Source organism: Polyodon spathula, chromosome 31 (genome assembly GCF_017654505.1).
Source record: "Polyodon spathula isolate WHYD16114869_AA chromosome 31, ASM1765450v1, whole genome shotgun sequence".
In the NCBI taxonomy this organism is placed as follows: domain Eukaryota; kingdom Metazoa; phylum Chordata; class Actinopteri; order Acipenseriformes; family Polyodontidae; genus Polyodon; species Polyodon spathula.
In genome coordinates this window covers 1,273,752-1,286,048 of record NC_054564.1, presented here as the reverse complement: position 1 = coordinate 1,286,048, position 12,297 = coordinate 1,273,752, and the positions used below count along the sequence as shown (strand labels likewise).

The following is a 12,297-nucleotide window of genomic DNA, read 5'->3' as shown; positions in this document are numbered from 1 at the left end:
TTCTAGTCCCTGGTTTCATCATGCAGCCGCCTCTTCTTAACCGACAGAGATTGCAAGAAAGGCTGCAATGCGCTACACAAAAGGCATTGCTGCCAGGCACCGAAGCGCATCCAATAATGCTAATCAAATTCAACAGCGCCTTTCTAAGAAAGGAAAAGGAGGTAAACACGACAGCATCTTCAGTCTCTACACCCCTTGTAATGAGTTAGACTGGCATCAACAGCGTGTGCAGTTTTATTACAACAGCATACTGCTTCTGTGGTTTTGATTTGTTGTGAATATGAAATCTAATCATTGCTACTGAAAATCTTGGAAGGATAGGCACAGCGATCGTCGAATTTAATTGATGACTTGAATAGAGCACACATGCAATTCATTTAAAATAGTAAAAGGAACACAGAGCCACAAAGGGTAATACTCTTTAGGATTTTTTTTCATTTGTTTAAGATGCCTGATTAAAGATCAAGGCAGTCTATCATTTTCACACAGAAGTGCCTATTGTTTCTGTATCACTGATTACTGAGTGGAAATGGAGATTCTCACACCCGGAGGATTTCATGCAGGCGGGTATACGAAGGATATCAATGACAATGATGCGTTCGCATGTCTCGAACAGAAACACCAAAATAACCCTAACGTATTCAAGTCGAAAAACTAACTGCAAAAATATTTGACAGAAGTCCTTTTCAACATCTTGAAAACGTCTCAAGACACCGAAAAAGGCTTCTAGTCGAAATGTCAGTCATTGAATTTATTAAGTTTCTTTTTGTGTTTCTATTCATGGCATTGAAAAAGAATTCTAGTCCGTCATTGAAGTTTTCCTTCAGTGCGTCTATAATCCAGTGTGAAGAAGACAGCACGGCAGTACTGGATACAGGACGCTCAGGGGATGAAGGGGTTAACGCTGGGAGCAGCAGCCCATCGTGTGTGTTTACAGTCTCCGCACCAGCTAGCCCTAACCTCGCCGATGCACCCTGTAACGATCTCTTCTGCGGCTGATGCATTTCGGGGACTCTTTGATCATTTTGTTTCTGTTCAGATGTTTATTACTGTCTCAGTGGAGACGGGTTGCAGGCCCTCTCTACGGGGTTCAATAGACTTTCCAGCTAGAGACTGGAACTGAAACAAATAGAATTGAAGAACACAGCTTGCCTCATTTAGATCTCATTTCAATTCCATCTCTACATTTTTTTTTTTCTATTTAAAACCACGCTTCCTGCAGCTTCTCAAGAAAGAGGGGCAGGTGTATCGAATTATTTGCTTTCTTTCCCGTGTGTATATATACACACAGAGCAGAGAGAATAAGTTGACAGTGTGATATTCCCTTCGTAATACCTTAAGTAGGGCAGGGAGGGAAAACCAGGAGTCGGAGAGTTCTGCCCCTATAGAGAGACAGGGGTAATAATATTTTCTTTATAGACCAATGCATCACATTTTAAACAGGACTTTAATAATTCGGTTTATATGCAAACAAAACCCTTGCCTATAAAAAAAAAAGTGACACATACGCATATATCTGCAGCAAAGACTGTGCCCGTGCATGTACCTGTGCCACCCTTGCCAGTCTGCAAACAGTGAGAGGTGTGTTTGATGGAGGCTTGCTTGTTCACTTAAAGTCTTTGATCTATCAATTTAAAACCACCATCTAGCTTATACACACACACACACACACACACACACACACACACACACACACACACACACACTCTGCGTGGAGTGAAGGATGCAGTCTATAGCCTGGATTCAAACCTGTGAACTCCAGGCTATGTCACTGCCAACAGAGAAGGAGGCTGAATCTGGTGCAACAAAACCAATTTTAAAATGATTAAAACACATTTGGGAGCATTTTTATTAGCAGTTATGTTTAAGTTAGTTAAAAACGAAATGGAATAATCGCTTTGGGATTTTGGTTTGTTGAAATGTAAAGTTTCATTTTGACCACCCTACCTTAAGGCTGGCCTGGACTGTACGGGCCACCCTTTCTCTTGCAGACTGAGGTACCATGCCTCAAGCCTGCCCTGGACTGGACTGGACTGGAGGGAGCACCCTTTCTCTCAGGGGGGTGAGAGAGGGAGGGAGCAGTTCAGTCTCCATGCCTCAAGCCTGCCCTGGACTGGAGGGAGCTCCCTTTCTCTTAGGGCGTGATGGAGGGAGGGAGCAGTTCAGTCTCCATGCCTCAAGCCTGCCCTGGACTGGAGGGAGCTCCCTTTCTCTTAGGGCGTGATGGAGGGAGGGAGCAGTTCAGTCTGCATGCCTCAAGCCTGCCCTGGACTGGAGGGAGCACCCTTTCTCTCAGGGGGGTGAGAGAGGGAGGGAGCAGTTCAGTCTCCATGCCTCAAGCCTGCCCTGGACTGGAGGGAGCTCCCTTTCTCTTAGGGCGTGATGGAGGGAGGGAGTCAGTCTGCATGCCTCAAGCCTGCCCTGGACTGGAAGGAGCACCCTTTCTCTCAGGGGGGTGAGAGAGGGAGGGAGCAGTTCAGTCTCCATGCCTCAAGCCTGCCCTGGACTGGAGGGAGCTCCCTTTCTCTTAGGAGAGGGAGGGACGGAGGGAGGGAGCAGTTCAGTCCATACAAACATAGCCCTGTCTTAAAACTGGAAAACCTGGCACAATATCCCACTGCACTACAACATCTAAAGCAGTTCACGCAGCTGCAACCCACCTTGCGACTTGCTGCCCTCTGTCAAAAGCACAAGCGACACAAATGTACAAGGTCTGATCATTTGTCGGATGTATTTATTCACTCTATTCGTCAACGCGGTTACAGGCAAAAGAACACCATCAGCACTTTGACCAGAGCGGAGGCCAGGACCTGGCGATTGTAAGGCCAGTCAGAGTGACAGGGCAACAGCTCTCGCACGGCCCTAGGACTCAGGAGTTCAGCACAGTAATGTATTCTGCTCTAGAGACGGCAGGAGTGAGGGTTGACAGGGAAGGTCTTATCTGTCTGGAATGCTTCATGGGAGCGGACACATCTTACCAAACAGCAGTGGCAATCACACAGCAAAATTCGAGACGCTTCTTCTGATAAACCCCTCTGATGGCTCCCTGTATATGCTTCTCTCTCTCTCTCTCTCACCCTCTCTGTTTTGTATCACCCTACAGAATTAACAAATTTTGCTTCAAGAAGTTGGATGAAGCCTGCCATGTGATTGCTTATGGCCTCTTCCCTTCTCTGTATAGACTACTGTGCAGCTATGGCTAAATGTTTTGCATAACCTAGAATTTTAGGATTCCAACCATCTTTTTAAAAAAAAAAATTAACTATATGAACATAAATTTAAATCTTTTATTTAACATCATGTAATCAAAGAAACTACAAAATGATCTCGCAAAAAAGTCTCCCGGAAGCAATAACAGTAGTACAGTATTTCGTTAAGTATGTGGAAAACTACAAAGGCCGTCACAGTGGCATTTCGACGTGTTACCGTGGCATTGAGAGTCTCATTAGTTGAGACTTCTTTGCACGCGGGAGGAAGAAGAACTGGCTACAGAAATCGACTTATCCTTTTGGGGAGGGGAGGAGGAGAGAGAGAGAGAGAGAGAGAAAGGGAGAATTAATTTCTCTGAAACCTTTAATGAAAACAGCATGGAACATCTGCAGACTGTGTTGCGGAGAATTGATTTCTAATGAATATCAATAGGTCTGACATACACCAACTAGGAGGTGAGACAAATGGAAAGAAAATCTAAAGTGGTCTCTGCACAGGGGATTCAGACACCCCCCCCCCCCCCCCCACACACACACACTTTTACTTTAAATACACGCTGAGTGATGAATACATAATGCAATATAAGACGGATATACAGTCTACTATCCATGACCCCAATATGTTTCACTGCTCGCTCAGGGGCCCTCGAAATTACAGTCTGGCTTCATATCTCAGAAATCAAACTCAATTGCCCCAAAAGACTGGATCTGGTAATAGATTGATTTAAAACGACTGGATTTGAAAACGCTCATCCACCGATTCTACTGCGTTGCCCGAGCTGCCCAGACTACAATGCCCTGCATCTCAACGCGGGAACGTCTCCCCCCGGAGGTCAGGGTTTCAATCTGCAGCACACGGGTGATTAAAGGAGAAGTAATGACTTTGTCCAGGCAGTGTGATCACTGTTTGTTTTTGAAGGGGGTACTGGAAAGAGGGAGGCTGGATTGGGGTCAGTTCCTGGTTTTCAAATTCCAATTTTTTTTTTAATTCTCAATTCCCGTTCCCTTTTAAATCAATTCCAAACTGATCGAAATGAAAGCAAAGTCGCTGTCCGTTAGTCAATCAAATTCAAATGAAAGCAAGTGAACAATCACAACCATTATGATGTCTCTCAAATACACATTCCAATTTCATTCCCTTTGAAGGAACGGAAATTGAAAATTGATTTTAAAAAGGAATTGGAATTGAAACACAGGAATTGACCTCAACCCTGTTAAGAGGATAAGGGACAATTCTGATTTCAGGGTCCTTACCCTCAAAATTGATTTCTACGCCCCACCCCATACAAGAGAATAAAAAAACTAAAACCTTACTAACATGATATCTGTTAAGCCTGCTATCTTATTAGCTGTTGTCTAAATTGCTATTTCAGGTTTCAGTCCATCTGTATGATTCTGTATGACACACACATCAGTGTTTAAAATTCACATCCTAGCCTGTATTTAATGCATCTGCATTGTTTTTTACTGTTTGTATTTAAGCTACTATGCCCTGTATTTCACTGTATTTAAAGTATTATGCATTGATCTATGAAAGGCGCTATATAGATTGACTGATTGATTGATTGACTGATGCAATGTTTTAAATGGTTCTCATCCTGAATAACGCTACCAGTGCGTACAGACATGCCCGCATCAAACTGCCAGCAACAGCATCAACACCTGGTTAAAAACAAAAGAACACAAAAAAAACACATTTCAAAAGACGCAGTCTACAGCTCTGGCCAAAAGTTTTGCATCACCCTCGAGAATGAACCCATTTTGCTTCATAAAGTCCAATGAAACCTGCCGGACAATGTTGCGTTAACATATTGAATTACACGCTGCTTTGTAGTTTTCCATATAATGAAAAAAACCTGACATAAAACGGAACAAATGTGACATTTCGAAATCTAACACGAGAAACTACTGCACTACTGATTACAGCTTCTGGCAGACTATTCGATTGCATGATGTTAAATAAAAGAGCTAAAACCATATTCGTAGTTATTTGTTACATCTCAATCCTAAAATTCTAGGTGAAAAGTTTTGAACGCAGCTGTAGAGGGGTGCTTCGTTTCGTCCGCGATTGGGCTCTTCCAAACCCATAAGCCCTTGATGGAGGATCTATATAAAGATGGGAGGATTCCTCACGGCTCTAAAAACGACTGCTAAGCTCCACTGATTCTGCATTACGATACAGAAACCAGCAGTGCAGCCTTAAGCAAGGTTTTTTCCCCCCCTCCCTTGCTAGTAAAGCCACCGGCTCCCAGCCTAGCAGTCATAAATCTGCATTTAGTCGACATTTTTCACTGGAGCCACGATCCCACAGCACCGAAACAAATACGGACATTAGATTACCACAAGGTACTGTGAAAGAACTAATTAGTTACAAAGTGATTGCACAAGAGTCGATGCCACTTAGCAAGAACATGCTTGAAGAATTAAAAGCAGCACTTTTGTGACTGTTACTGTCATGTATTCTGCTCTTTCCACTGTATTTAATGCAATATTTCATGTATTATGCTGCTATCATGTATTATGCTCTTTCCACTGTATTTAATGCACTATTTCATGTATTATGCTGCTATCCTGTATTCTGCTCTTTCCACTGTATTTAATGCACTATTTCATGTATTATGCTGCTATCATGTATTCTGCTCTTTCCACTGTATTTAATGTATTATGCATTGTTTTTTACTGTATATCATGTATGATGCATTTCTCTGTATTATGGATTTTCTTGTTGTTGCTGCATATTGTAAAGTGCTTTGTGATGGTGCTCCGCTATGAAAGGCGCTATATAAAATAAAGATTGATTGATTGATTATACCCGTTAGTCGTCTTTCCTATCTTTTCAGTGAAGTACGAAATACCAACAGCTAGTGTGACAAGCTGTGTGATATTAATTAGCAGTGCGCAAAAACTCATTACTCCTGTTAATTGCCATTGATTGTTACGCGGTTGTAAAGGTGAGGGAAGGCCGGCCTTTCTTGTTTTGAAAGCAGCATGTTAACGAGTGGACCCACTGAATAACCTGCCGCTAGGTAAATACTGCTTAAATAGTCCGAGTCACACTGCATAACAAAATGGCAAATGAACAGCCTTTGTTTTGCTGTGGAAGTAGGGTGGAGACGCTGTGAAACACTGATCAATGCACACAGAGAGAAAGCACTCTGGCACAGACTCTAATGGGCAAACTGTTGCTTACTCATGAGGCTTGTTAAAAGATACAAATCTGCCTTCAGCTCTGGATGGTCAGCAGCCTTAACTATACGTCTTGACTTGAAAGAGAAGCGACATTAAAAAGGACATGAAGCTGCTTTTGGAGACTTTTGCAGGGTACATTTAGAGGAGAGGGCGGGGGGGTCTAGGCAAGCGGTTTCAAAAGAGGTATCGAAGATTGCGATTCTCAGATCAGAGACTGATAGACAGCAAGCCGTTATATCTTACCTTCCTTTACTAAGCATCGCCTTGTTATATGCAACCATAACGCTTTCTAACGCTACGCAATATTAAAAGAAAACCACAGACCGCAGCAAGACCACGATTGCATACGGAAAATACACTTCCTGTAATACAAGTCCGCAAGATAAAAAAATGAAGAATAATAATAATAATGCGAGCGAAACTTAAACATGAACTTTCCGAGGAATTCATCTCACCTCAAAGTGAATTTCAGGTGCAAATAAAATGCAAATATACATAAAGCAAAAAAGCTTTATATCAGTCTTGTTAAATGCAATTAAGAATGAGTCAGCTGGCGTTGATTGTGGAAATGCCAGGCAAACAGACCTACTGAGAGACTGCCCTGAACGCCAATCTTTAATCCAGACGGCCCAGGCAAAGAAAATTACAAGAACCAAAAAAGATGCCACTTGAGACTCTAAGCTGCTGTCAGTATGCTGTGTATGAAGTGCCAAATCAGAACACAAGCTTTATTTATGTATTTCAATCTTTTAGAAGTGTAAATGCATATTTACAGCAGATATTCCCAGCCTCCTATTCCGAGAGTCCAGTTAGACGAGTCTGTAGTCAGAGCAGTGAAATTTCACACAGGCTATGAAACTCGACACATAGAAAATGGAGCTTTATCACCACTGTGGGGATGAAAACACCAAGACATTTATCATATAAGCATCTGAAGGGCTACATTCGCAGAACTAACAGTGACATTTATTAATATGCTTTACCATACCTCTCTGTGCTTTACAATGCTTCCCTATGCTTTACCAGACCTCTCTGTGCTTTACAATGCTTCCCTGTGCTTTACCAGACCTCTCTGGGCTTTGCAATGCTTCCCTGTGCTTTACCAGACCTCTCTGGGCTTTGCAATGTTTCCCTATGCTTTACTACACTTTGCTATGCTTTTACCAAGGGAAACTTGTATAAGGGTTGGCAGGGAAAAACACAAGCAGGTCAAGGGGAATCATATGGGGATTGGACACTATAAAACTAACCAGATCCTCAATAAAGTAGAGCAGACAGAGGCGCTAGTGTAATGCACGAAGTGAAAAGTCCTTTAGCAGTAAGCACGTCTCTACAGGAATACAAGCAAAATGAACTACAACCTCATCCCATCTTCACCCATCTCTTCTCTCTTCTGCATAATCCCTTTATTGATTTCCACAAGTCTGCCGACAGTCTGGGGATTATAACCACAGCGAGAATCAGAGCTGTGAAAAATGCCATTACAACAGCCGGGCGCGCTCATGGGTACAATGTTCCAAATAAATCAATATATAAGCGAGCAAAGAGTTCAATCTGAACCAGGCTCATCTTGTTATTAAAAAAAAAAAAAGTACAAAAGGAAGAGACTACATCACGTCAATACCAGGGTCTACTATATACTCTAAAGACATTTCAGATGGCTAAATCGGTTTTAGAGATAAAAAAAAGATTATTCATTCTCCCAGCGTGCCCGCTTTGCTTTCAGTAAATCACGGCAGTGCGCCATTACGAGGTCTGAAACTACCCTGTCATTAGCCGAGATGATTTAATTCAGCCGGCTCTAATAATGATAGCGCAAAGAATACGAGAGCTCTTTATCTTCCAAGACAACAGGAAGAGGCACTGATACTGGAGGGGCTCATCATCAGAGCCCACTGACTCCCTGCCAGCATTCGTAAAAATCATTAAATTCACTTATCGCTGTTTTCTTTCACCCCAATTTGCATTCTTTCATTTTTTTTTTATTAAATAAAACAGATATAAAAAGCTAAATAGACACTGATTTCTGCTCTGCTGCACATGAAAACCTGAATGGATGTGATCAGCACATCTGTGCAAAGCTTAGAAATCAGGGACCGGTCGGGCATTTCTGTCTCTTTTTCCCCTCTTAAGCCGAGGGAACACAAAGGCCTGGAACCTGGTTTCAGGAGACTGGGTTTCAGGCCACTGCACGGCACACCAGGGGAGACTTGGGGTTTGATACAGGTTTGATGAAGCTCCCATTCTCTCCTCTACTCTCTCCAAACCTCCAGTTTTAAACGGCACAGCTGTCTGTCTGTCTGTCTGTCCTCCAGATCCCTGGGCTTCACCTGTGCAGTAACCCACGTAAGAGAGAGGAAAAAACAAACTCTCTGTCCTCACTCCAGAGACTGTAAGAACCAGCAGAGGGACATCTGCATAATGCAAATCCCTTTCAATACCCCTCTCCTCCGCGGGCACAAAGAACCTCCCATTTACACGCACCAAGTTCTTGCTCAAGTCAACTTCACGGTGAAACTGGAAGATTTAGAGTTCCCAACCACTATAGCAAAGAGAGGACACAGGACGGTTCTAAATAATCAATATGTGAGGAAAGACACGAACACAGGAGGGAGGAAGTCTCTTATTTTTGTTTATTACACCATTATAGCTCTTCTTAATTTATTACTGTGTTTTTTTTTTTTTTTTTTGGATAGCCAGCATATCTGATCAATTTTAACTTTGGCACAGCCTCTGAGTATGCCGGGGCAAGGTGGAATTTCTTTCATAAAGCAGTTCTGAAAAGCGGCAGCTAGGAGAGCACTAAGGGGTGTCTAAACGTTAATCCACCCGCCCATCACCGAAACGGTTTTGATTTGAATCCAGAAAAGTATTTTAAAAAGTTCCGGTCGGGATTCCAGACTTTGATCAATATCGGAGTGTAGCAGGGAATGAAGGTTTGGCAGGGAAGGGGTTAAATCCGCCCCTTGCCAACAACCAGGTGGAAGGTGGCCATTCCTGAATTAGGGAACTGAGGAATGGCCATGTGTACATAAAGGGAGGAAAAAGCCCTTTGTTGGGGTTATGCTGAGGAGGATAGGCGAGTGAAGGGTAATTCCGAGTCTCCCTTCCTGACGGTAACAGCGCTACCCTGCCACGACAGCATACGTAACAAGCCATCTAAATAAACACTTAATCCAACAGGCTGCAGGCATACTGGCAAAAAAGGGATAAAATAAAACCACACTGCTGGTTTCCTAGCCCCAAGTCCCAGGCCAGCTAAATAATTGATAAGAATATTGATCAACCACCTGAAGATCCTGCTCAATCTGCCGCCCCGCGGCTCTCTCGCCTGGAATGAAGGATCTGCCCCCAAGCGTGGTGTTAAATAACTGCCTGTCAGTGCCAGCACTGACACAGTCTTTCAAATGTCAGCTCTGAGGCCGCGGGGAGTCCTGCAAAGAGCAGATCCCTGTCTAATCATACAAACACCAGACAAAACCAGCCCTTCCACTGCAAAGACTTCATTCCAACCCTGTTCTGAATTGACCAACCAATTAAATCTTCATCTAGACCCGTGGTTCTCAATCCTGGTCCCGGGGAAACACTGCCCCGCTGGTTTTTGTTCCAACCAAGCTCCGAATTACTTAATTGAACCCTTAACTCTACTCATAATTTGCCTAATCTGAGTTTAATTCATTTTAAACAGATGGAGATTTCAATTTAGGTATAAAATTGTACCAGGAACTTAAACTATCCAACTTTTTTTTTTTTTTTTTTTTATGCTACACGGTTTAAAAAGTCAAATTAATCTAATTGTTATTAACAACTCTCCCGTATTTTGGACCCTTCTCCCGTATTCTGAGGCAAATTTACACACACACACACACACATATATATATATATATATATATATATATATATATATATATATATATATATATATATATATATATATATATATATATATATACCATATACATATACATATATATATATATATATATATATATATATATATATATATATATATATACAGTGTGTTTCCTGTTGATATTCGTAAGTGTAGGCATTACCTGTCAGAGTGCAGATATTCACACTTGGTTTGTTATTTACTGAATAAAATGTTTGATGTGCCGCACAGATGTTTGCGTTGCAGAATAAATATTAGCCGACAGACAGAGGCAGAGACGCCGCAGTCATTTTAAATGGTTGGTTGAACAAATATATTCATTCCCAGACAGCCAGCTTGGAAAAAGAGAGAGACGCTTTTGTGTTTGCATTAACAGCAAAACCGTATTAGCTTTTAGATATGTGTGCGTTTAGCTGGGCTGTAAAACTACTGTAAATATTTACACATTGCAATTTGAAAAAAAAAAATCTATTTCGTCCTGCCAGGTTGACTGCAAGCTAGTTTAATACCGCCGGCTCTATCTGCTCCTCTCAGGCTGGCACGAATTTCCGTCGGCGACCCAAAACTTGAATGGCGATGGACCTCCCCCTTATGAATAACCACAAGATAGAATCAGACACAACAAATCAAATCAAAATAATCACAACAATCAATCAAAACAGAAACTCTTTACGATCCCACCATACCAGAAACACCAGAAACAAAGCCCACACATATTTATAACGCAAACGGGTTTTCTTTTTTTTTTTTTTTAAACCCACACCAAAGTTGCGTCGAGACGAATGTATTGTATTGTATTTCTTCTATGATTCCGGTATTTCTCGCCATGCAAACAATGCACGGTAATTAATTGAAATGTTACAACAAAGACCTACTTACCGAAAACATCATGGAATAAACATTCAAGGTGAATTTGATCAAGTAATAACCCTGAAAACTGCGACTCCATTCTGAAAAGGACGGCATGCTGGTGCGTCTGTTTGTATTGCAATGCAGGCTGCGCGGCTATCTTTCCGGGCTAGCAGTGGTTCCTTTTGTTTTGTTGTCAGACAACCGTTTTAAATAATAAATAAACACATTCCTTTTCAAATTTAAAAAGGTTGAAAAAGTTTAGCATCAAACTTCCGCACCGCTCTCTCCTCCTTCTCCTTCTCCTTCTTCCTCGACGTCATTTAAAGAGACAGTCCCTCCGAAAAAAATAAATAAATAAATAAATAAAAAAAAAAAAAACACGTTTTTTTTTTTTTTGTTTTTTTTTTTTTTTCCCTGTGCTTGTGGTTGCACGGTTTTGTTTTGGAAAACGGATCATAATGCCGCTTTCTTTGTGAATTCTGTATGTGGTGACGCGCCATGCATAACAGCGTCTGTGTTGCATATGATCATTGCACTGCATTGCAACTCACAAGAAATCAGTTGTATCTATTTGATTAGACAAGTCCTAATTGGAACTATTTATTTATTTATTTATTTATTTGTGCATTTGTTTGCATTAAATACAAAGTGTCTATATGTTAGGTTCTAGATTTTGGCAGATTTTAGTTTCAGTAGGATTGTTACTGGCACTGATGCAGTTAATTTTGCTGCTGCCAGAAGCTGCACAAGACAAATTATTAATATAGCCATTTCACTTTTCTCTAAAAGTCAACACAATAGAAATGTTTCTCTTTCTTCCGCCCTGATGGTGTTAAACTATAGGCAGCCGTCTTTGTGGGGCTCACAGTAGTACTGGTAATGGGAAACCCCAAACACACTGCCGCCAGTAATGGTTCTTATCACTCATTGTGACATTAAATCAGCCTGCCCAGTTTCAGTGCCATTGGCATTCTTAGGCAATTCTCACTGTGGGGAAATGCATACCCATCCCACCTCCAGCCTCTTAAAAATCTAAACTAACTGAAAGAGAGGCTTGGTGCTCCAGTGGTTAAAGAAAGGGGTCTCGATACCGGGAGGTTCAAATCCCGGCTCTGCCACTGACTCGCTGTGTGAGACCCTGAGCGAGCCACTGAA

At 41.9% G+C, this 12,297-nt stretch overlaps 1 protein-coding gene across 3 annotated transcripts in view; it reads right to left on the bottom strand.

Moving 5' to 3' along the window:
- The window catches only part of zgc:110329 (uncharacterized protein LOC550500 homolog), a 57,831-nt gene extending 46,380 nt beyond the window's left edge, over positions 1-11,451 (bottom strand). For all 3 annotated transcript variants that reach the window (XM_041233361.1, XM_041233362.1, XM_041233363.1), the window contains exon 1: positions 11,170-11,451. In XM_041233361.1, the coding sequence (XP_041089295.1) occupies positions 11,170-11,256 (87 nt within the window). In that variant the 5' untranslated portion in view covers positions 11,257-11,451. The remainder of the gene's footprint in view (positions 1-11,169) is intronic.
- Between the last annotated feature and the right edge of the window lie 846 nt (positions 11,452-12,297).